Raw genomic sequence first — 26,247 nt, forward strand, 5'->3', positions numbered from 1 at the left:
TTTGAAATTAATTTTCCAAAACGTAAAAAATTCAATAAGACTGTTAAAAATGAAAAATGGGTTAATAACGAAATTAAAATTTAAAGTAGAAAGTTGAAAAACCTCTATAATCTTAAAAAACTCGTAAGGATCTTGAGATTTACTATATAAAATGCAAAAGTAAAAACACTTCAAGTTAGTAAAATCAACAAAGAAAGAATATTTCCAAAAACGAATTGGGGAGTCTGATAATCCTTCAAAAACAGCTGGGGAATTGTTTCAGAATTATCCAATAAACCAAAAGGCAACAATGAGGAAATTTCAATAGAGTTCAGTGATACTATTGTCGATACACCATTCTCGAGTAAATCGTTTTTTGAATCCTTTTACTGAATCTGAACTGTATGAATTACTAAATAGCAAACTTAAAAATAAAGGTTCTTCAGCATATGATAACCCCTATGTTTCTTCTGAAAAAGAGTCTCCGTGTTTTAATCAAACCTCTACTTCACTTGGTGAATATGTCATTCAGTAAAGGATCATTCCCTAAGCATTCCTATACCAGTGTTTGAAAAGAATAGTCGAAAATTACTAGAAAACTATAGGCCTGTAACAATTCCATCAATTATGTCGTAAATATTCGAATATGCTTTTCTGAATAGACTTCTATAATTCTCTCATCATCATCATAATAACATCTTCACAAAAAACCAACATGGGTTTCTGAATAAAAAATCCACCACTACAGCTTTACATTCATATCATAGAGAGATTGTGGACTATATTGAAGCAGGCGAGTGCCCTGTTGAGATGGATATTCTGCGATCTCAGCAGGGCATTCGACTGAGTTGATTATAATATTCTCCTAAGTAAGCTATATAGTTATGGTATAAGGGGTAGACCATTGGCATGGGTAACGGATTATCTTGTCATTAATAACAATGCAACGTCCAGCATGGCCCTTTCCGAATTAGGAGTACCTCAAGGGTCGATATTGGGACCTATATTGTTTGTATTGTACATAAATGATTTGGAGTATGCAACGCCCGGATTATAATCTCTGACAAATCAGATTCAGTTTTGAAAGAAAAATGTAAGCATGTTTATGGAAGTATTAATGAATATTTTTCTGCGAACAATTTGTTATTGAACGCAAAGAAAACATATTCAATTCGGCAACGGGAATGTGATGTCATCAGTTTTAGAACAATTGATAATTCCGACACAGTAACAACAGAATGTACGAGCTTAAAATTTTTAGGTCTTCACATTGATGAATGTTTGAATTGGCAGAACCACTGTGAGTTCCTAATCAAAACAATTAACTCTATTTCATATCAGTTTCGAAATATTAGGCAGGTTTTGAATGTTGATCAGATGCTGAGGCTGTACCATGCTCAGGTTGATGCCAGACTAAGATATGGAGTGAGCTTCTGGGGTCTTTCCACTCGCTGCTCTGACGTCTTTACGGCACAAAAAAACTTATACGTGTCATTAGTGGCGTAAGTAACCGTGATTCATGTAAAAATGCTTTTGAAAATTTTAGAATTCTAACTTTTCCCAGTCTTTTAATTTTTGACTTATGGTCTGTTTTTGAGAATAGAAACAAGTTGTTTGTACCAACTATGAAAATATTTGATCAATATTATCTGGGGCCATTTGATGGCTATATTTTCAAGTTTATCAAGAATGTTTACTGAAAATTCGATATTTAGCTAGAAATATTCATACTCAGGGGTGTAATGAAGATTTGAATAACACTCATTTCTTCTAATTGGTTCAAGAAAATCATTTGTACTCATATTTTTTATTTACCTATCATTTCCAAAATGCGAGTGAAGAACGTTGAGTAAATGACAAGTCAAAATGAAGAAAGTTAGTTGTTTAGTAGGTACTTGGCACTTATCAAAAGATGATGACTTCAATAATGATTTGCAATTTCACGAGTAATCAGTGAACGGATGATAAACAACTAGAATTTATTGTTGAATTATATGTTTTCAAATGAGTATTCATTTTTTTCTGAACGGGACTGTTAATAGTAGGTACCTAATAACTCTCTATTCAGATTTTAAGAAAACTCACTCGAGTTAGAGTTACAAGAGAAATACTGCCAATGCAATTGATACAAAATACTGCCAATTTCGCAATGACATATATTTTTGAGCATGGGCGTATGTTGCAACGAGATTGAGTTGACATTTCAACCCAATGAGACACCTAATCACCAATCTTTGTTGTTAGTCAGTATGGATGGTAAATAGAGTAATCAAAGGAAGTATCAGTTGAGATGGCTTGAAGATTAAACCTCTGTGAACGAAACCCCTAGGTTAGCAAGTTGAATATTGATTTTTTCATCACTTTCCTTTGTAACGATGTTCTTAGGAGGTATGATTATGTTTTCCTTAAAAGTAAATTGACAAAAAATTGAATAACAGTTGGTAAGTGTAACTATTTTCTGGATTTGAAGGCCGTGAATTTTTGGAATTTGGAAGAAATTTCAAAAATCCATGACCTTCAACCCGGAAAATAGTTATACTGACAACCTCGGCTGCGAAAGCCTTAACCATTTTGTCAACAGTTGATGAAAACTAACTTTTTTATGTAGACTTATAATGTTGAGAGCGTTAAAGGATATATCGATAGAGTATCCACTGAATGTGAATGTTCATGTAACAACTCGGTAATAATAACAAACGTTCGAACGGAAGTTAACACACCATATGAACTACACAGCTTTTTATTTTATATTTTATACCTAAACTCATCTAAACCTATCAGATATCACAGCAATCTCCACTTCCTTCTCAAACCCCTTTCTGGTTTGTACCACATCCTCTCGTTTAGCGTTCGGTACTAACAGACAAGCACCTCCTCCCAAGGTCACTACGGCAGCTACAATAAAGATGGGAATTTCACACTGGCTGTCCATCAAGTATCCAAAAAGCACGTTGCTGAGCCCTGCAGCTAGCCTGCCAATGCAAAGGACGAAGCAGATAGCCACTCCGTTGACTTTAGTCGGAAACAGTTCAACTGCGATGCCCGAAATGCTCATGTTGGAGATGATCATGGTGGACTGGAAAATGCAGGCTATTATGAGGTTCTGCAAGGAGGAACTCATCCAGTAAATGAGGCCAGAGCTCACGCCTCCTATTGTCATTGCTACCAGGCTGATATTCTTGGCAGATGTTTTCGTGGAAGCCCAGCAAGCGCAACCGCTAAGTACGAGGGCAGTTACACCCATGGCTGTGGAAAAAATATTTCAAAGATATTTATTGGGTACAACAATGCTTCTATGGATATTACTATGTACAAGCTTCTAATATTCATAAGATGGCCCGGAACCATTACGTCCACTATGAACGTACATAATGTATGTACATTGAAATTACAGGGACTGGATATACAAATATAAAAATGAATAAATCCAAGAAACATTCAACGTGAATAGTTATCAAGCTCTTAAGACAGTATTGAACCCTCACTGAAAGTTCATTGAATTTACTCAAAATATTGGACTGAAGATGTGGTACGGTATATTTGTCGAGGACACATCTCTACCATTATAAATTAGTGAATACATTCAAAGTATTTTTCACGAATGCAAATGTTCTATTCACAAGTCACTTGTGCCTAGAAATTGTACAGAGAGAGAGAGAGAAAGAGAGAGAGAGAAAGAGAGAGAGAGAGAAAGAGAGAGAGAGAGAGAAAGAGAGAGAGAGAGAAAGAGAGAGAGAAAGAGAGAGAGAGAGAGAGAGAGAAAGAGAGAGAGAGAGAGGAGAGAGAGAGAGAGAGAGGTAAAATCTTCAGGATTGAAAAAACTAATGTGTGTTGCAGTTTTTCTCATTTCGCGTTATTTTCAAACTTCCTCGACAAATGTCAAACGAAGTTTGATTGATTTCGGTAGCATTCGATGGCGGACACAGATTTTAGCTTGCGTTGAAATATGTATCTGTAAAATTTCTTATTTTTTTATAGGAAAAATTATGATTTTCAAAGTTACAACCATTGAATATTATATTAAACCAAGCTGGTGTTGTTTGCAATATCAATGGTGGAAATTGTGACCTCACATATACGGGAAAATAAAAATCATGCTGCTTTTGCTTTAGCCACACATTCGCTTGAAAATGCTCATCACTTTGATTACCAAAATATCAAAGTTATAGGTTCTGAAATTGATTATAAGAAAAAGAAAATACTCTATACAACAAAAATCGTAATTCTATTAATAGTCGAAGTGACATTAAAGGTTTATCTCATATCAGCGATAACTGATAAAAATAGTTTAATCTCCCGCATTCAACATCAATACTGAGTTTTTGCATGTCACTTTTTGAACCTGTTTATACAGGGTGTTCCTTAAACACATGCTAATATTTAAGGAGGTAAGTCTTAGACCCATTTTAAGGAAAAAACGTCCTATGGACATGGACGTATGTCCTAAACGCCTTAACTTTTGAGATACAGGGTGGCAAGTTTTCAAAAATAATCAGTTTTTTAATAATAACAGATAATTTTGTAGACATCTTTGGCATATTTGGTACATATGTTCCATGCCTCAAGGCGCATTTTCTGATGTACAATTTTCTTAATTTTCTCTGCCAGTGGCGTACGTACGAGTTTTGAAATGTATATTTTTGGCGAAAAAAATACTACGCCACTGCTTTATCTTTAAAAAATTTAAAAATTATTTTTTAAATCTCCATACATTTTTGAGCACATTTGATTTGCTGGGTTTTCTTTGTCCGACGCATGGTTTTCGCTCAAAAAATTAAAAATCGCTTTACTTAAGGATAAATTCCTTAAAAATCTGATACGGTATCGTGCATCGACTGAAAGCAAACTAAGAGATCAGATTTGTTGCAAAATAATTGATGATCTAAAAGGTATTTGTTTATTGTCAGATGCACTGTTCTTAATTAAAATTACGTCATAACGCAGCACCGCTTAATAATTTTTGAAAACATAAATTTAGTTATCCTGGAATAAATGACGTGTAGCAGAATTTATTTACTGCACCTCTTGGAAATATGGAATTTGTCGATATGTGACTTCTTTTAAAGATTAAAAGCAGAAAAAACAGCGTACCCACCATAGCAATAAAAAACGAATTCTCTGTATGTACAAACGTCAATAGCTAATATTGATGTTGGTTTAAAGTAAGGTGTTGGTGTTAAAAACTGACACAGCGCGTTTTGATTGATTTTGAAGTGCTATTGAAGTTATTTTGGTAGTCCGCTGTTTTTCTGAATATCAGTAAATATGGTAAATTATACGAATGCGGAAATGACGCAAATGCATTACGTATATGGCCTTGCCGATGGTAATGCAACAGAAGCCAGGCGCATTTATCAGGAAAGATATCCTAATCGTGCCTTACCAGATAGCCGAACCTTTTCAAATATTCATCGTCGACTTGGGGAAACTGGTAGTTTCAAGAAAGGGACTCCGGAAGGTAGACCTCGTGTAGTAAGAACTCCTGAAATTGAGGAAGCGGTGCTGCAAGAAATTGAGAAACGTCCTGAGACGAGTACGAGGAAGATCGCTAGAACTCTGGATATTTGTCATCAAATTGTTTGGCGTATTTTGGTTGTTTTTTTGTCATATCCATACCATATTTCCAGAGTGCAGGCATTACTCCCGAGAGATTTTCCACAGCGTGTGAACTTCAGTCAGTGGTATCTACAAAGTATTGCACTAAATCCGCAGTTTGAGACACAAATTTTGTTCACAGACGAAGCAAATTTTTTATCGGAATGCCATTCAAAATTTTCATCACAATCATGTGTGGGCTGAAGAAAATCCCCATGCAATAACCGAAACCCATTTCCAACACCAATTTTCGGTTAATGTATGGGCAGGAATTATAGGTGATCATCTAATAGGCCCATTTTTTCTACCAGGACGCCTTGATGGTCGTTCTTATTTACACTTTCTCGAAGAAGACTTACCTGGGTTATTGGAAGATGTGCCACTTGCGTTAAGGAATCGAATATGGTACATGCACGATGGCGCCCCTGCTCATTTCAGTGTAATTGTCCGAAACTATTTAAATACAGTTTATCCTAATCGTTGAATAGGTCGCGGAGGACCTCAGCAATGGCCAGCAAGATCCCCCGATCTCAACAGTTTACATTTTTTTTTATGGGGTCACCTTAAAACTCATGTGTATAAAACTCCCGTTAATACTTTAGAAGATTTAAGAGAGCGAATAGTTGCCTCGTGTGAAACGATACGAAATACGCCGGGAATATTTGAACGGGTGCGTAATTCCATGCGTAGAAGGGCGGAAGCATGCATACTAAGTGCAGGTGGCCACTTTCAACAATTTTTATAATCAGTTTTGGTATTATTACTAATTAACAAATTTGTGCTATTCGTTTAGACTTACTGTCACAAAATAAAATAAAACTCGTTTTTGTGAAAAATTTATTTTTTTGCAAATTATGTTTTCAAATATCATTAGGGAATTGGTAATGCGTTATGAAGCAATTTTCAGATTCTCATTCATTTTAGAATTGATCTAATTTCTTAATTTGCTTTCTGTCGATTTTTATTTTTTTGAGTGAAAATAATGCGTCGGACAAATAAATACCAGGAGATCAAATTTTCTCAAAAATAAATGAGGATTTTAAACATGATTATATTTTGAAAAGAAAGCATTGGCGTAGTACTTTTTCCCCAAAAATATTCAATGCGAACCCCGTAGGGGTGTACATCAGAAAATGCACCTTGAGGCATGGAACATATGTACCAGATATGCTAAGGATGTCTACAAAACTATCTCAGTTATTATTAAAAAACTGATTATTTTTGAAAACTTTGCCACCCTGTATCTCAAAAGTTAAGGCGTTTAGGACATACGTCCATAGGAAGTTTTTTTCTTAAATGGGTCTAAGAATAACCTCCTTAAATATTAGCATGTGTTTAAGGAACACCCTGTATATTCTTTCATTTTATTTTCATCGTCTCCATACGATAACTCTATTTTATGAATGTTATTCCTACACTGACTGTCATAGCATGGTGTTATCACAAAATTTTTGAATATCTATTATAACTGAAATTACTCATTATACATTTCTGTATTTATAATATTTTTGAATCTGAAGATGTCAAAAATGCCAAGACGCAATTCTCTATTATATCATTGAACAGGAATATATTTTATTTCTAATTTTATTTCTATATCAACCGAATTTGCAATACGAATTTTCCTACTGAATAACCTTTTTTTATTTTTGAAAATCGGATTAGCCGTTATCGAGTGATTGGCAGTTTTATAATCGTTTCAAGAACTTGCAAATGTATTCAAAACTCACTCCAGTTCATTCCAACCAATTCATTCAGTGGTATCCACATAAAAAAGAATTACTTCTAGCACGAGTCCATTTAGAATTATGGTGTAGAAACTCTCGAGTGTCCCATTACAGATAAATTTGATTCATTATGGTAAGTATCAGTACGGAGCTGTATTCAACCCATTAAAAACATCCTTACACTCTGACAGTTATAAGAATTGTAATTTTCCAAATTGTTTCTTCTTTCTCAACAATGCAGATTCGATCATTTTCTCCGCCTTACCGATCATCGTTTAATTTTTTCCATTGCTGCTTTCATTACGTAATAATAACAATTATATATTAAACAACCGCAGTTTATTCCAGAGGTCATGGTTTGAATATGAGATGCTTTTAACTAAATTACCTCAGGAAAATTATATACTGTCAGAAATGATTCTGTATACAATCTTCATTATTGTTAGGAAGTGAATGATGAACATTCAAAAAGTATTCACTGGAATGAGTTTAGAATAGTTTTTTCAATAATGATATTCATCGTTCATTTGCAGATTCTTAAAACGAATTCAAAACTGTTAACAAATCAGTATCGGCTGATTCAATTTCCAGAAATGAAAAAGTATTGAACAGATTATTGAAATTTTTACAAGAGGCACAACATTACTGATTTCTATTTAAAAAAAGTTGAAAGGGTCCTCTTGACGACGACTAATGCAAACACTATTGTGTTTCTCATCAGGAAGTAATGAATTTAAGAGAGAATTTAAGCATTGAAATAATTAGGACAAGATATCATTACAAATTGCCCACTCAAAATTCCACTTTTGATTCATATCGTTTTGAATATTACTGGAGTTCCATTCCAACACGAAAACCGTTATTTTCAACACCTCGATACGCGTTTCAATTACCAAGTTTTCAAATAAAAAACCCAATGCGTAATACACTTATTCCTGTCATTCAAAGGTTGGAACGGTGCCACCTACTCTTCTAACCATTTTTATTAAAATACACCAATGCATCTCAGAACAGGCAAATTTTAATTACATGTGTAAGTTCAGAACGCTACTTTTCGTAAAATGCTCAACAAATACACCATTTAAAATTTCAAGGCTAACATCTACCCCTCCTAAAGGGTTGAACCACGAGGGCTACAAATAGTCCTTGAAAGTGTCCCCCTTGATGATAAAATTGACTTTTCGATTCCTCATATTGTTTACTGGAAGGAAGACAAGGATGGAAAGTTTTCGAATTGACACCCTGTATAACTTAACCTCAACATTTGATGAAATAATGTTGGAATAACTTCAAATACAAAGAAACTTGTCTTCAGAAAACTTATACGTACCCACTGTACTTTGGATAACCGAAGGTTCGAACGATGGAGTACAACTGATGTTTCTTTCTTCACTCAGAGATGAGAGTTCCTTGAGGGAAATGGTATCATTCGGGTGGAGGCTTCGGTACTGCTCGAATTTGATCAAAAGATCCGGAAGCCATAGTCCCAGACCGAACATCCTGCAAAAGTTTGGAGGCCACAACTTCGATTAATAGATAGTTGCATTAAAAACATATGAATTATTGACTTCTGTCATCCATTGCTTCTGAAATGTTCTATGTGCAACAATAATCGAAATGTAAAAAATCGTTATCTCACTTCATTTCAAAACAGTCAGTGAACTTCCTATAGGTGAGTCACTCTAGCTCGGATTCGCAGTAACAAAGCGCTTTGGATCTCAGTACAGGCGGTGCATTTTTTGTGTGTACATCGCCTCTACAGAGTATACATTCAAGTAATTTTTCATTAATTCTCTATGTTGTACAGTTACTTTTTCATTCCATCTTCCACGCATCTCAGAGACCAAGCTAGATTGATATTATCATTTTTACTCACCCAAACATATTAGAGAACATTATACCACTGATGAGTACGGTTCTACCAATCAAATGCCTCTGGAATAAACTCTTCATCTGGTCGACGACCTCACTCATAACTCTTGCAATCTGCCCTCGGCATGTGACTTTGGAGCCGCTGCTGACTTCTATGTTCACCTCTGTGATAATATTCTTGACCGGGAAAGACTCCGGTCCTTTTCCAGAGTTAGAGGAGTACATCTTGCGTAGAACAACAAGAGCCTTCCTAGGGTATCCTTTGGCGACGTAAAATTTGGGACTTTCGGGCAACCGGATCAACCAGAGGCCCACCGTGATTTCAGGCAAGGAGAGTATGATGAGGAAGAGCCTCCAAGGTGATAAAACGAAGAAACCTCCTACTTTCAAGTTGACGTTCAAAGGTAAAACCTGCAAAAAAATAACATTCATATAGAGAGAAACTCACTACCATCAGAATTACAATACAATACATGTGATTGGCTTCGTCAAGAAAAATACCCACACACACAAACAACAATCTTCAAGACAAAAATAACGAATAAATAAAACAACATTAAAAAAAAATTCAAAATGGCCATCAAGATTACCAGAACTGATACCATTTGTGATACCGATAGGTCAACGATATCTTAAAACGGCAAATTATTGACATTTTTATGATCAGAGAAAAATTCGTCAAGTGGAATACTTTTTGGTGAAAGAGTGCCAAATACTTTTCTTTGATATTTTAGATTCTCAGACATTCAAGATTGTTTTTTATTCATGGAACTTCAATCAGGAGTGCATTTTTTTGGATACAGTCGAATTTCCAGAACATGTAGGCATGGATGTCGAAAAAACTATAAAAAAATAAATTTCTAGGAGACAAAAACTATTTTCAGTATTCGATATTCAATTAATTTCTATAAAGGGTAGATGTTTCCCTCGAAATATTGAATAGAACGAGTGGACAAGAGGCACGCCATCGCCAGTTCAAAGTGCTTTTCAGTTTTATTTACAATCATACCCTAATTTATTGTTTTTTCGAGCAGGAGATAAATAATAGTTTTCGATTATTGGTTGAATATAAATTGTTTTTATTCTATGTTGACACTGTTCCAACTCTTGTGTGACAGAAAAAACTCTCTATATTTTTACCACTTTTATTTGTAACCAACTTTATTGCACTTTCATCCTATAAGGATGTTTTCAAACTTATACATTAAACTAACAATGGTTGATTACATTAGCCCTTATATAGCACCCCTGTAGGTAATAATAGAGGTACTTGGCTTGATTGAGTACCTGAATTTTGTTTACTAGTTACAATGCGGATATGCTAATTTGAAAACCGGTGAGTAAACTAAATCGATTTGATCATTCAACAGGTTGTACCCGCAATGTTTATTCTTGTGAATTTCCAAAGACTCTAAATAACTGAGTTTGCAACCCTTCTGCATAGTGCAAAATTTCCGTATCGTTTAGATTCGGGAACTTGTGATTGCATGCCAAGGAATGGTTTGAAAACGTCGAATCATTTTTTCTCAGTCTGAAGGACCTTTCATGTTCCAGCATATCGTTTTTGGAAATTTCGACCATATTGTCCCACATAAACACTATTACACTCCGGACACAAGCTTATAAACTCCAGATTTCTCCAACTTGTCCACCTTATCTTTGACATTGAAAAGGAAATCAGATAACCTGGCATGTGGTCTGAATGTCACTTCCATATTGCTTTTTCTGAAGAAACCTGCAATTATCTCTGTTTTTTTTCCAAAATATGTTAGAGTTACACATTTCTTGATTTCTGGTTGTTTGATCTGGGGGTATATTAATCTGTAAGTGAATTTACGGTTTTGTTCTTCTGGATAGTATCTGCGTTGAAACCGACAAAATGCATGCATTGACTTTCATATTTTTATGCTTTATAGTTTTCATTTTCTTATATCTACATTTATGTACTACACGAGAATATTCATTATTATTTATTTCAATATGTAGCATATATATTTAATTTTCTGACTACTTTTTCACCCCAAAATTCTGAAATCGGAATGTTTAAGTACTACTTTTGATCTGTATAACTTATATTCTATAACACTTTGACAACAAGATTTTACCTTACACAATATCTTTTAAGTTGTGTATCTTATATTTCTTAGAATAGTAACACTTTGTCAATGAGATTTCATCTTCGACAATAAAGTTCAGTTTGATTGATTAATTGATTGAGTGGCGAATATGACTTTCTACGAGAACGAAGTAAATTACTTTCATTTCTTCGATGGATGAGTAAGTGTTCAGATATTTGAATGTAGGTATATAGAACGGTTTGGTATTTTCTAGTCACACATCTTACATGACAATCCCGTTTAAGGTGTGCGTCTAGATATATTCCTAGGTATTTTGTTACAGTTACAGAGTTTAATGTCAATATTTTTCCATCTATATTAATTTCCAGGTAGTGAAAAGGAGGTACGCCAGATTTGTTGCAATTGAAAGGAAGAATATGGGTTTTTTCAAGTTAACTGTTAATAGTTTGCTATCAAACCAATCTTTAATGAATTCGAAATCTATTTCTGCACTTTTTTTCAATTTCTGCCACGTTAGAGCCCCATGAAAGATAACAGTGTTATCAGCATATCCTATGATGCCCCCTCTACTAACTACTGAGAACAGTTCATTTACATATAGGTTGAATACCAGTGGACCCAGAACTGTGCCTACGTTATTCCATACTCAATGATTTTTGAGTTCTGGGTCTTTTCATTCAAATAGCTCTCCATGTAACAGTTACCTCCTATTCCTATTTTTCCAAGCAATGATGCCAAAATCCACTCACCAAATAAGCTAAAACAGGAAGAAGCAGCCAAGCCAAGGTGAAGAACAGCCCACAGTAGCAGACACTCATGGTGCGGTACTTGGGAGGCTGGAACTCGGAAATGTACGCGTAGATGATACTTCCCGGTCCTCCTATCAAAAATCCATTGAAAAACCTGCATACTATCAAACTATGCACAGTGGGATTGGTCGAACTCAAAATTGTAACAGCCGAATTCAGCAGGTGCGTTCCAATGAGGACAGGCCTTCTTCCGAGCATGTCTGCTAGGGTTCCGAAGAGAAAGCAACTCAGAGCACCTCCTAAGAGGAAGGCGACGTTGAGGAGGCCCAGCTGGAAGGAATCCAGGTTCAGTTCGCACTGGGCTGCAGGAAAGACGTAGGACGAAAGACCGTTTTGGAAGCCCACCACTAGAACTGAGAGCGAACATACTGCTATGGTTTCGATGTGGAATTTGCCAAAGCCTAAAAGAGATAGAAGCATCCATCAACAACCAGTAACAGTATTTGCAACAACAGGACCAAGTTTTATCTTTAGTGGTATGGACTTATTGTCGTCACAATGAAATTCAAAAGCTTTTGACATGCCCATATCGAATTGTTCAGGTAACACTTTATTGTGAGATTTTCACTCGATAGTTTACGAAACTGGAATATGTGTTTTGATACAGTGTGGAAAATTTTGAGGAAGTATTTGTGCACGTGCTGCAATTTTGTAAACTGTCCAGGTGAAAATTCCATAAGTGAGTTATACATTTTCATCAAGTATCGGCCAATGAAATCACATACATTTCAAGTTGGTTTTTTAGATGCATTGTTTGATTCATAATAACACTTGTTAAGAAGGAACAACAATGATTGGTATAACCTTCAGAAAAATTGGTATAGGTTATTCATCATATTAAAACACGATTTGGCTGCTGAATAATGACTGTACATTTCAGCAAGGCGTTTAATTTTCCATTTAGCCTAATAATAATTATAGATAATCATCTCCGGGAAACTATTATTAAAATATCTTGCAGAAAACCATCACGTACGAATTCAAGAGAATGAGGAGTATTCTTGATTTTGGAATTATATTTAATATAAAAGTTTAGTTGAATATTTTCTCAACTAGTTGCATATTTTCTCAAACTAAAAAATGAAAGAAAATATCCATATTTCGTGAAAGCAGATAATTTTGGTGTCAAAGGATCCTCTTATTTACGTAGAGATCCAGCACTAGGCGTCATCTGTTAGGGCGTCGCGGCACCAACGCCAATTTTTTTTAATGGTAACCCAGTATTTTCAATTTGTTTTTAATTCTGCATTAAATTCTGAATTCAGCCATATAGCACACTTATAGTTCTTCTTGAATACTGATGAAAAAAGGCAATTTTATTGCGTATTTTAAAGAGGGCCATGAATAAGTCAAAATGAATGCAATAATACGAGTTTAATAAAATTAATCTATCATTTATGATTTCATTGTCTGTTCAATTTTAACTAGTTGCGTATTTCAGTACAAATTAAAATAAATGTTTCAAATTTCCAAAAAATATGTTACTTTGACCATAACTCGATGTTTCCGTACCAAACATTAACCCTCCACACAGACTGAAATCTCGTTTCCTGCACCCAATGAGGGTCCACGTCAGACCAATAGTGACAATTATGACAACAATAAAAATTAATTGGCGCTCCGGGGCGACTTCATTGATTCCAGTGGCGCATTTGCTTTTTCAGCTGCAGGAAAACCCGGAAAAACCTGCAGCACCACATCATCTGAAGATCTTGATCTAACAATGTCCTCTCTCTTATAAAACAAAATGTAGGGTATCTCCAGAGGCTCTAATAAATTCAATACATCGCCTGAACACTTCGTGACACGACTATCGTCAAACTTAAACCAGTCCGTTTCTTCTTTGACCAAGACGTAATAATGACCAAATTCAACGCCAGAACCACGGTGAACAATGACTGCATGAATATTATAATAGTGGTCTGCTAGGTTGAAATGTTCATCTATTTCGAACTTTCCAAAGAGTTTCTTGCTTCCGTTAGAGGTTGAGTCTTGTTTGAAAATCATCAGTGTTATTATTAGATTGACTGGTGCCTCAGCTATACTTGTTTCCTCATAACAGTCAGTTAGTTTGGCGCATGTTCGACAATACAGTCGATCATCACCTGTTAAAAATTTAATTTTCAGATGATTTAACAATAAGCTTTGTACGGACTGGTTATTAGTCATATTAGAAAAAGCTAGATGAAGTTCCAGAAATTCACATAAGTTTTTGGTACTTCTTGAACATTTACCACAAAGTAAACAAGTGAGGATTTTTCCAGTAAAAGATTTACAAACACAAGACGAGATGGGCTGTACGGAATCATTCAGCCCAGAGCGGTCAGGAGTATTGATTTTGCTATTGTGTTGCTCACGAAGAGTATTTATATTTATTAAACCGTTGTTATGGAAACGGCTTTCATCACTTCATAATATTTTTTTCAGAAACTGATCATCATCATGAATACGGGTAGACAACCATGCAATGAAGTTCAATCTTCTATCAGCATCTCCTGAATATGCGAATATATTTTAGTTGTTAATAATGAAACATGAAGAGTATAACCTGGATGTAGTCCTTGAACCAAATGTATTTTGTATGGATGGAATTTGTTATTTGACAAAATACGTTGTATTGACGATTTCGAAATGTCACAATTCATTGCTACTTGTCTGGTAGAACTATGTGGTTCCAATAACATTTGACCTGGCACTGCAACACTGTGATTCTCATCAGTAGCCGTTTTTGTTTTTTTTGCTTCCGTTCATTGAAACATCCATTTTGTGCCAAAGATTTGGCTAAGCCAGCGAATGTTTTGTCTGACGGTAATTTTCTGTCAGGATATCGATTAGCGTATATTCTCACTGCTTCTTTTGAATTCCTTCTTGCTTCGCCATAAATACAAATCATATCCAACTTTTCTGCATTTGAAAATTGAACCATTTTTCAATTTAACGAAAAACCAACACAAAACTGAGTACACTTTCGATAAATACATTATTGCATTTATTTTGACTTATTCATGCGACCCTCTTTATAATATGCAATAAAATTGTTTTTTTTCATCATTATTCAAGAAAAACTACAAGTGTACTATATGGCTGAATTCAGAATTTAATGCAGAATTTAAAAACCAATTGAAAATACCGCCAAACAAATTGGCGTCGGTGTCGCGACGCCCTAACGAATGACGTCATGTGCTGGATCTCTACGTAAATAAGAGGACCCTTTGACACTAAAATTATCTGCTTTCACGAAATATGGATATTATTTTTCATTTTTTAGATATTTGCCTGCGGAGTTTTATATGGGACATCCTGTATACGTAGAACTCGGGTTTCTATCCGTGTTCTGTGTCTTTGGTCCTCACTGAGATTGTTTTCACGAAGTTTCGGCAAAATCTCATTTCTAAAGAAATTAACTTTAAATGTTCAAGCCCGTCTCTGATATACCTAATCAGTAGGTTGAATGGACTGACGCCTATCAGAAAACAACTACTCCACCGGCTAATACCACGAACGGCTTTGGATTATATCCGACAGGCGTCAGTGCAGCAATCTTCACAGAAAATTTCCTGCATATGCAATTAGCAATACAACTGAAACAGTCAACCTTCAATTTGGGAACGGGCACACTTGCAGACCGGTTTCAGGCTCAATAGCCACTCGTCAGTGCAAGATAGTGGCCATCATCGACCTAAAGTCAATGATATTCCATAATTGAAAATCGCCGAAATCCATCTTGATTTTATTCAGGTTGGAGCCTGGCTCCCTTCCCCTTTGAACTGATGTTTGCCAGAAAGACAAACGGGACATAACTGATATGGGTGTTAAATGGTATGGCGGTATGAATGTCCTCAGACATCAGTACCGCCCTTCACGGTGTATCCCTGCCTGACTGGGGTGAATTGGATGAAAACGTTGTTCATCTTTCATCGGAAGATATAGGGGCCTCATTCGACAGAGTGTCGAGGCCTTTTATATCGGGAGGGGTCGTCTATAGTATAATCCATAGCTTCCCTGACTAATGAAAATCAAAATTCTTTCAGAGTATTTCATTCCTCTTCCTAAGTTGGAGCGAAACAACAAAATGTCACTCTATCTAGTGGACGAGGTACTAATCTACTGCATATCCGATAATTTGCCCGATTCCTTTGAATAAGGAAGAAAAACGTTCTTATTAGTCAGTGGGATATGCTTGACGACAGGCAGTAAACAAATCTAAAGAAATGAACTTTAAATGTTCAAGCTACACACCTACAGAGTAGGTAGGGCCTGTCGGATATAATAGGTTCGCCAACCAGCGTCAGAAACAGTTTCTGACAGTCAGGATTCTGCGCAGTAATGTGATTGCGTTCCAACGTGAGTTTCCAATCATTAGTAAACTATCAGTTTTCTGTTCCATCCAAGATTCAAACCTGTTCGAAATCTATCAGAATGGTTTGAGGATTATCTTCTAACCATCAATCTGACGCATGCGTATTCCGTATTACTGTTTCTGTTTTATGTTCATGCAACTTACAAACAACATAACCTGCAAAAATTGTTATAAAATAAATTATGTATTTGCTGGCGCAGGAAAAATTGGGAATTCTTTAAGTGAACCTATAATATGAACATCTTTAATTACACAAATTAATTATTGCGGTGACCTCCCAGTTCCATGTTGATAAGTAAATAGAATAGAGATATAAAATACTGCAACCTTCTTTTACTCTCCAGAAATACACTTGATTAGATTTATTTTTAAAGAATTGAAGGGGTTATATTTTTGGGAGTGACATTCGTTGTGGAATGTTTGTAATACAAACTGAATAGAGAAAAGAATCTTCTGTATAATTCAGTGTTCATATAGAAGTATTTGTTTCGAAAGAATTTTTTTTCTTTCGTGTAATTCAATGTTTATATGAAAGTAGCTGTTTCAGGAGGACTTTCTTTCAGTTTGTGTCTGAAAGTTACTTCTTTGCATGATCTACACATCCATGATCTACACATTCAAATTGATTACTTCCTTCCTTTCTTTGGAAGATTTCCTCATCTTTTTTTTTGTATTAAGATGGAGTAGTAGAAAGCCAAAAACTTTCTTTCCCAAATTATTTTTGAAGGTTGTGTTGAAATTCCATGCCAAACTTCAGGTGAACTTTCAGCTGTTCCAATCAGAAATTTCAAATTAATCAGAAACCAATATTTACCAGACATGCGCGTTGTCAACGATTTACAAACAGTTGGAAATCTGTTTGTGACTCAAGGTTGGAACGAACCTAATAGGTTCGTTCCAACCAGCGTCAGAAACAGTTTCTGACAGTCATGATTGTGCGCAGTAATGTGATTGCGTTCCAACTTGAGTTTCCAACCATTAGTAAACTATCAGTTTTCTGTTCCATCCAAGATTCAAACCTGTTCGAAATCTATCAAAATGGTTTGAGGATTATCTTCCAACCATTAATCTGACGCATGCGTATTCCGTATTACTGTTTCTGTTTTACATAACCTGCAAAAATTGTTATAAAATAAATTATGTATTTGCTGGCGCAGGAAAAATTAGGAATTCTTTGAGTGAACCTAAAATATGAACATCTTCAATTACACAAATTAATTATTGCGGTGACCTACTTTTACCTCCAAGTTCCATGTTGATTAGTAAATAGAATAGAGATATAAAATACTGCAACCTTATTTTACTCTTATTTGCTGATGATACCCTTGTATATACGGAAAACTGTGATTTAAAAGAAGCTGTACAAAATATCAATATATCTTTAAAGATCATTGAATAATATCTACAAGTGAATAAACTCAAATTGAATATCAACAAATCTAAGGCAATGATGGTTACAACAAATTCGAATCAAAGAAAGATTGATACTTACGACGTTAAAATCAGCATATTCAATAATCAACTCACAATTGTAAATGAAATTAAGTACCTAGGATTCATTATAGACCATCAATTAAATTTGAATAAGCATGCCGAATATACCATTAGAAAGATATGTAAGAAAAAATATTTTTTTTTTAGAATTTCAAAATCTTTATCAACCTTTGCTAGACTAACATGTTACAACTGCATAGTGAGGCCACACTTTGACTGCTGTGCCACACTGATGTATCTATTCAATCAAAATCAAATGGGACAGTTGCAGAAACTACAAAATCGAGGTATGAGAATCATTTTGAGATGCAACCAGTATACCCCTATTGAATCTAAGTTGAATACTCTACAGTGGCAGCCGGTACATAAAAGAATGTATTATTTGAGCATGATTTTTATTTTAAAAATTTCGAGTGGGATACAACCAGCCTATCTTAGCAGATATTGATTTCGAAATAGTGACACTCCTTCATATAACACAAGAACACGTAATACATTTTATAGATCTCGAACAAACTATAAGAGTGGAATGAATTCATTGTTCTTTAAAGGTCTTGATAGTTTCAATAAGTTACTTGATGAAATAAAACATGTAAATTCCTTAAAAGTATTCAAAAAGTTATTATTAGAATATATCAAATTGTAATACATGACGCACTGTAAAATTATATACGTATATAAATTATTCATATATGCATAACTATATATTGTATATTAGGATTCCTAAAATAAAGTCTACTACTACTACTCTCTAGAAATACACTTGATTAGATTTATTTTTAAAGGTTATGTTGAAATTCCATGCCAAACTTCAATTGAACTATCAGCTGTCAGCTGTTCCAATCAGAAATTTCAAATTAATCAGAAACCAATATCTACCAGACAGGCGCGTTGACAACGATTTACAAACTGTTGGAAATCTGTTGGTGACTCAAGGTTGGAACGAACCTAATACAACGCCGTTCGTGGTATTAGCCAGTGGAGTAGTTGTTTTCTGATAGGCGTCAGTCCATTCAACCTATTGTGTAGGTATATCCGAGACGGGCAGCCAAACAAAAACAATATTTTCTGCAAAGTAATTCAACGAGTCCTAATTTGTCGTCCTAGTCCTAGATCATCTCACAAGTGATCGATTGAATTTATATCCGGGCTCTTGGGAGGCAATATTATTTATTCTACAGTTCAAGGACGGATACTGATGAATAATAAAGAAATATTCTTTGATGTTATGCCTGTCTTTGTCATCACAGGCAAGTTTGAATGACAAAAAAAATTCTGTGGGAAGTGTCACATTATATCATAAATTTATTCAAGAGACTCTTTTGAACCCATTGAGATAGATCTTACAAAAATCCACAGGGTGCTTCAAAAGTTATTTTGGAATTTTCTACTCTTTATTTAGAAAAATATACTTTTTACCTACCTTTTTTGGGTAATTGTTACCCTCCACAATCTGAAAAAATATAAAAATTTTAATGGAGAACTTTATACAAGTGTAGAAGGGCAAACTTTTTAGTTTACCCTGATAAGTTACTGCGTAAAAATCAAAGTATTTTTCACAAAGAAAAATCTTCTATTTATTAGTAACTTGTCGTATTTAACAATTTTGCTTATTAAAAAAATTATTAAGAAATAATACTTATCTTTTACGTTTCGGAGGCCAAAATCTGCCTCCGTCTTCAGAAATGGATAAAAAATTCGAATATATACGCAGTTATTCCTTTTTTGATAGCTTATTTCTTTACTTCTTCGACTGCGTATATATTCGAATTTTTTATTCATTTCTGAAGACGGAGGCAGATTTTGGCCTCCGAAACGTAAAAGATAAGTATTATTTCTTAATAATTTTTTTAATAGGCAAAATTGTTAAATACGACAAGTAACTGATAAATAGAAGATTTTTCTTTGTGAAAAATACTTTGATTTTTACGCAGTAACTTATCGGGGTAAACTAAAAAGTTTGCCCTTCTACACTTGTATAAAGTTCTCCATTATAATTTTTATATTTTTTCAGATTGTGGAAGGTAACAATTACCCAAAAAAGGTCGATAAAAAACTGATTTTTTCCTCCACAAAAAATGACTTTCGTTGAATATTAAAAATATACTATACAAATAAGAATAGGAAGCTTTACCCGTTTTTTGTTGTAATATTAAAGGATTATTCTAACCTCAGTTATGAAGCTTTTGTAACAGATATTGAAGGGGTTTTTCATATTTTGGACATGGGAACTGATCTATATATTTTTGTAGTGTCTAACTTTGTTGAAAATAAATCCTAGAATAAAATTGAATAAAATTATTATTAAGTTCCTGAAGAACTGACCGGAATATTCCATTTCACATGCTGAATGTGTATAATTAGGAAAAATATCCTGAGATATCCATTTTCAATTTTCATTGATTCCATAATTGATTTTCACTTTAGTTCATTTTTTTTCTGGGAAACCATCAATATGAAAATTGGACTACAGCTGAGACGCCGTATGAAAAATTTTAAAGACTTTTAAGACATTCTGTATGAGGGTTCGTTAAATGCCATGCGAGTAAAAAGCATATTATAGTCGTGACGAACAACTTAATTTACTTTCTTATTATCATCAAAAGAACAGGTTGCAAAGAAATATCCTTACCTGTGAGAATAATAGCACTATCAAAACTTGTTGTTTCTGAGGTGATCGACCCACTTTTGGCAACCTTCATTTTCCGATCAAAATCTGCCAATTTCAGCAAAATTCAATAACTCACTATCGTCGATGGGTATGTTATTGTAGCAAGAAGCACAAATTGTCTGTTATGAAATAAAAACATTTAAACACATTTCGTGTCATTTCAAACAATTGATTATTGAACATAACCAATAGGTAATTTTGATTATTTTAATTACTTTATGAATCAGATCATCGCACGGATGCACGAATGTTATGTAGAAGAAGCCCATAAAATTTCGAATATTTTATGATTATGTCTAATGGCAATATTTCGATAGGCTTTGTAAAGATAACATAATTGAAATGAAAAATCATAATGGGACATCGCAATTGTGCTTAATAAAGCAGATATTGAATAATCACTCACGTAATACTGATAATTCATAATAATTCAGTAATTTACCTGAATCTCCCAAATATTTGAAAATTTCATTTACATTTGAACATAATCTCAAATAATATTTACTGCACAACTTTATTAAACGTATTTTTTTCATTTCAATTGAAACCTTCGTTGCCAAGTGGATTTTTCATTCAACAGCTCTATACAGTGTGTCCGCAAAGTATGGAATAACCATTTCCAAAAAATTCCCAAAACCAAAGGTCGTTTTACAAAAACCTGAAACACGTCGATTTTTAATTTTAGTATTCTACTAAACGTTCAACCTAAACGTTGAATAAATTCTTGTTGAACCTTGTTTATGGTTTCTTGAGAAATATTGTTTATTTCTGTTCGAATTCTCTCTTTTGATTCTTGAATATTTGCTGGTTTCGTTTTATAAACAACTTTCTTCAGATGGACCCACATAAAGTAATCCAACGGATTTAAGTCTGGCGACTTCGCTGGCCATTCAATATTTCCACGTCTATCAATGCATCGGTTCGTAAACATTTGGTCGAGAAACCATAAACTTTCATCAAAACTTCCAGGATTAATTCTACTGGTGAATAAATTAATCAAACTAGGTACAAGATATTGCCTTAAAACTGAAGGTATGTTGGCCCGTCTAAAGTATCGTCGAAAAAGTAGGGTCCGATGATCCTCTTTCTTACAATGCCAGCCCAAACATTTACCTTTTGTGGGTATTATGAATGATGCTCACGCATCCAGTGGGGATTTTCTTTGGCCCAGTACCTACAATTCTGACGGTTGACCCCACCATTCAATGTAAAAGTGGCTTCATCAGCAAAAATTATATATTTTACGAGAAGACGGTCTCGGTGACAGTTATCCATACTGGCTTCACAAAATTCTATTCTTCTATCTGGATCATCCTCGTTTAATTCCTGTAGAAGTTCGATTTTAAAGGGATGCCATTTTTCCAATTTTAATACTATGTGTACAGTTGTTTTACTGACATCGAAATCGCGACTAACCTCACGAACAGAAGTGTGCACATCTTCTTCAAAAGCAAATAGAACATCTAGTTTTGTACCATCATTTGCAGAAGGACGACCTGATTTGCGTGCATTTTCAACTGTACCAGTTTCTCGAAATTTCTTTTCAATCTTACTTACTGCTGACTGCGTTATGCGTCTTTTTGGATATTTTTCATTAAATAAGTTACACACTTCCATCTGAGTTCGCGATCTGTCTCCATAGCCAATCATCATAAGTATTTCAATTCTTTGCTTTACACTTAAATTCATAACTACTTCAAGTTAATTCGAAGCAATACTACAGAAAATTCACGAAATAATACAACAACTACTGTCCTATTTAACAGTTACTGAACGTCAATCGAAATAATGAGATTTCACAATAACAAAAAAAAACTAGCCGTCTAGTTTTTTGAAATTAATAAGGAATACTTATTAGCACGATTACTGTCAACTTCAGCAAGGACTACAGTTCAAACATTTGAAATAAAGTCATGTAGATACTTATTACTGGATAACTTTCCCATTGTTAAAGTAATCATTAGAAAAAATATAAAATAATTAATTAATTTCTACTTTTATTAGATATCAATAAAATTTATTTCCTAAGCGCACATCTTTCAAATTCTGTCCGTTAGACCGCAAGTATCATACCTTTTCGGAATCAGCTCGTTACGGTCGCACTGTATATTCTATATAGCGGTACTTGAGAATGAGAAAAAATATGAGAAACTGATTTGTTTTCTAATTGTTTTGAAGATTTATAATCCTTTTTTGAAACATCAAGCTATAACCACTAAAGATGCGATGCAACTCAATCGGCTCTTTTTCTCAAAGCATTTGAAACATCAAATAAATTATGTATCAACATGGAAATAGTATCACGACATATTTTAACCTTTTTAGAGCTTGACTTTGACAGTTTAATTTGACACGCCATCGATCTTTTTGAGACATACTGGGCACTAGTATATTATGGAAACACTTTCCAACCGACAAACTTACAACTGAGAAACGCACTTGTCGTAAAACTCTTTTATATACAAGGAAAGAATTATGTCCCAGTCGATGGTAAATATTTACCTGAAAGGAAATGAAATTGATAGTAGTTGTTTGTAAAGGGTTGGGTAAGTTTTTCAATACAATTTCTCTTTCATTCCAAGATTTTTTCATGTGTGTTTAGTGATATAGAATTGGTGTACACAAAAGTCACAACAATGATGGATGTTCTCAAGTCAATTAGGATGATTGATTATATAAAAAAGTGTGGCAATTCAACATGAATATCTCAAAGATAAATGAAACAGTTGTTACTGAATGGGAATTTTCAATAAAAAAATTATATCCCATACCTGACACCCATTAACGCTAACGATAATCCCACTTCTGAAACTGAAAGATGCGATTCGTTTTGCAGAATCATTCTCCTAATGCGTTCTTGCCAACGTCAACGGATCGAAATATGACCCCAGGGAGGACCGTGTTAAAAATAGCGATTTCGCTGATCTAATTCGGTACATCCGACGCCGGTCGTTGAATGTTCCTGAAACTATGGCGCTTCATATCAGGCTACCAGAAAGACATCCAGATGTTATGTACACTCACCCCTATTTATCTTAAACATAACTAGTGGCACGCGTCACCAATTTGTCGTATATTTTCACCCCTTTTATTAGACATATTGATGTTGAAGTGTAGGGCGTTTGTGTTGTATTTAGCAAAAATTGCTTTAAATTCTGGATTTTTGTCTAACCTTTTTCATCTTTTTTTAGTTTGTATATATTCGATGTACATCAAAAACTATTTATTTAGATCCAAATTTGTTTTATATTTATTATTTGAGCCAATAATGCTCAAAGATATATAAATGGTAATGAGTTTTACGGACTTATCACTTTACGGTAATAATAGGTCCAGTTTTTTTCTCTAGTTACTAATTGTGAGATAGCCTTAGATCCAGTTTTTGTATTCATCCTGACACATTCACTCTATTTTCGTTAAGTGTATATCATGAATGATAATACCAATTGCCTTTTGTCATTATTGTTGCTCACTTTTCCTCAACATAATGTAAAACATGTCATGATTTATAGTACGTTTTACAGAATCATCTTTCCTGAGAACTCCAGCGTGAACAGCTCGCATTTTACACATAATATCACGAAAGAAATTAATTGGCATATGAACCTGAAGGCATATGATAAGACAAGATATATATTTCATCTTTTTAGGTACAAATGGTATACATAAGACAGATCAATATAAAAACATAAAAGTTGAAAATCGAAGATAATTATAGAAACATATACAAATAGAGTCACAATGATTTCAAAAGGATTATACAGAGAAAAACATAACTAATTTTTCTTCATTATTTATAAATTCACTAAGTGAATATAAATTGTTATCCAATAAAAATTTCTTCAACTGCTTTTTAAACTTTTTCTGATCAGGAATACCTTTAATTTTTCTGGAAGGTGGCTGAAAGCCATTGCCCCGGCATATCTTGGCAATTTTTTGTATTCCGTAAAATTACATTTTTTAACATGAATTTCATGGTTTTGTCTAGTGGGGTAATCGTGTATTTCGTGAGATCTTGTAAACGATGACAAATTTGAGTGGATGTAAGACAGTAATTTATAAAGAATTTTATTTTTAAAAAAGACTTCTCTACATGATTCGTTATATTTCAGATCTAAGATTGATCTTACAAATCATTTTTGGATGAAAAAACTCTTACTACTTCCACTGATTGTCCCCAAACCGTTATGTTCATACACAGAGTTGAATATACGAGAGAGTAATACAAATCTGGCAAATGCCCTATTGAAGTTATTTTTCAGAGTCGCAAATGCAAAGAACGTTTTACTGAGTTTTGTGCAGAGGAATTCGATGTGTTTTTTGAAGTGAAGTTTGCTGTCTAGTTGTGTTTCTAAAAATTTTGTAAGGGTTGAGGTTGTCAAGCAAACCGAATCTATATTTAAATTCAAGACATGAAACTTACCCAGCTTGCTTCTGAATTCAACGCAAATTGCTTTAGACATATTGTTAATGAGATGGTTTTTTATGTGAAGCTGCTAAGTACCTACATGGATTAATTTTTCTTTCAGGAGGAATACGTTCTCCGCTATTACTATGATACTTGTATACATAAATGGCCTACCATATTCAATGAAACGGAGCAAGTCATTAACATAAAGAAGGAAAAGAAGAGGTCCTGAATATCCTGTTAAAGAAGTCTCGCTGAGAGAAGAGGATCTACTCGAACAAAATAAGAAACTCAGAACGCATCTCGGCGAGTATGAAGCTGAAATAGTTGATCTGCGTAAAAAAAGATTAAAAAATGTGTCAAGTAAATCCACAAAATCAGTTTCTACCCTAACCTTTTCACCACCAACGATTAACAATACAACGCAAACTATGACCGATTCTATAGATTCCATCAGCATCCGAAGTGAACTTTGATGAGAGATCCGCTGAATTGGAAAAAGATGTTCAAGAGTTGAATGACATAATAAATAATACGCAAATATCCATCAATACTCTTACCCAGGAAAATAAAATGTATCAACAGGAAATAGAGGATCTGAAAACGAAAATTAGGCTCCTTCATAGGGACGAATGGAAGGAAATAAGTCCTCGTGCACCTCTTTTTGAAGGGGGTCTCAAAACACCACAATTCCAAGTGAGACCAAATAAAATTGTCATTGTCAGTTATATTCGAGGAAGGAACTTTGGAATGCTCCTAAAAAAGCTGTTAGGAGCGAATTATATGGTGGAATCTATAGTAAAACCACATGCTAATGACTATGAACTGGTACATATACAGCTCTTCAAAATTCAAGAAATTTAACTAGAAACGACATGGTCATCCTTTGGCCCAATTCATGCAGTAGTAGCTTAGTTAGCGACTTTCTAGTACCAGTAAAAAATACACGACGCATTATTATCACAGAACTGTATCATGCAAGTTCTTCTCCAATAAACAATATTATTTACGAAAATAACCTTGAGCTTCGCAAAAGCATCTCACCAGGCAAAATTGGAACATTGCCTTCTCGACTGTAACAATATTTTGAGAAAAAGTAATTACATAAATTCAATAAATTTAAACAATCGAGGTGAATATTTTTCATGCAAGGCAATCAAAAATATTATACTCAACTCCGAATTCCATTCGCTCTATCTAGATAGAATCTCTATACCAGGTACACTGATATATTCGTCTGAAGAAAAATAATCT

At 34.3% G+C, this 26,247-nt stretch overlaps 1 protein-coding gene across 1 annotated transcript; it reads right to left on the minus strand.

Moving 5' to 3' along the window:
- Nucleotides 1–2,703: 2,703 nt before the first annotated feature.
- Nucleotides 2,704–20,754, minus strand: LOC111511571 (synaptic vesicle glycoprotein 2C). The gene is made up of 5 exons (XM_023167597.2): nucleotides 20,547–20,754; nucleotides 12,001–12,461; nucleotides 9,178–9,584; nucleotides 8,632–8,801; nucleotides 2,704–3,225 (listed from the first exon to the last, which is right to left on the minus strand). Exons 1-5 carry the CDS (start codon nucleotides 20,614–20,616, stop codon nucleotides 2,744–2,746), a joined length of 1,590 nt encoding a protein of 529 aa, XP_023023365.2. The 5' UTR covers nucleotides 20,617–20,754; the 3' UTR covers nucleotides 2,704–2,743.
- Between the last annotated feature and the right edge of the window lie 5,493 nt (nucleotides 20,755–26,247).

The sequence above is a fragment of the Leptinotarsa decemlineata genome, unplaced genomic scaffold, assembly GCF_025532065.1.
Source record: "Leptinotarsa decemlineata unplaced genomic scaffold, Ldec_3_MD MMD2_tig00003335_RagTag_RagTag, whole genome shotgun sequence".
Taxonomy (NCBI): Eukaryota; Metazoa; Arthropoda; class Insecta; order Coleoptera; family Chrysomelidae; genus Leptinotarsa; species Leptinotarsa decemlineata.

Bases quoted from the DNA above. Each gene is read 5' to 3' on its own strand.
- LOC111511571 (XM_023167597.2), bottom strand. From the start codon at position 20,616: ATGAAGGTTGCCAAAAGTGGGTCGATCACCTCAGAAACAACAAGTTTT. The intron at 12,462-20,546 runs GTAAGGATATTT...TATCTCTTTTAG, and splicing joins TAGTGCTATTATTCTCACAG to GCTTTGGCAAATTCCACATC. The intron at 8,802-9,177 runs GTGAGTAAAAAT...AAACTTTTGCAG, and splicing joins ATGTTCTCTAATATGTTTGG to GATGTTCGGTCTGGGACTAT.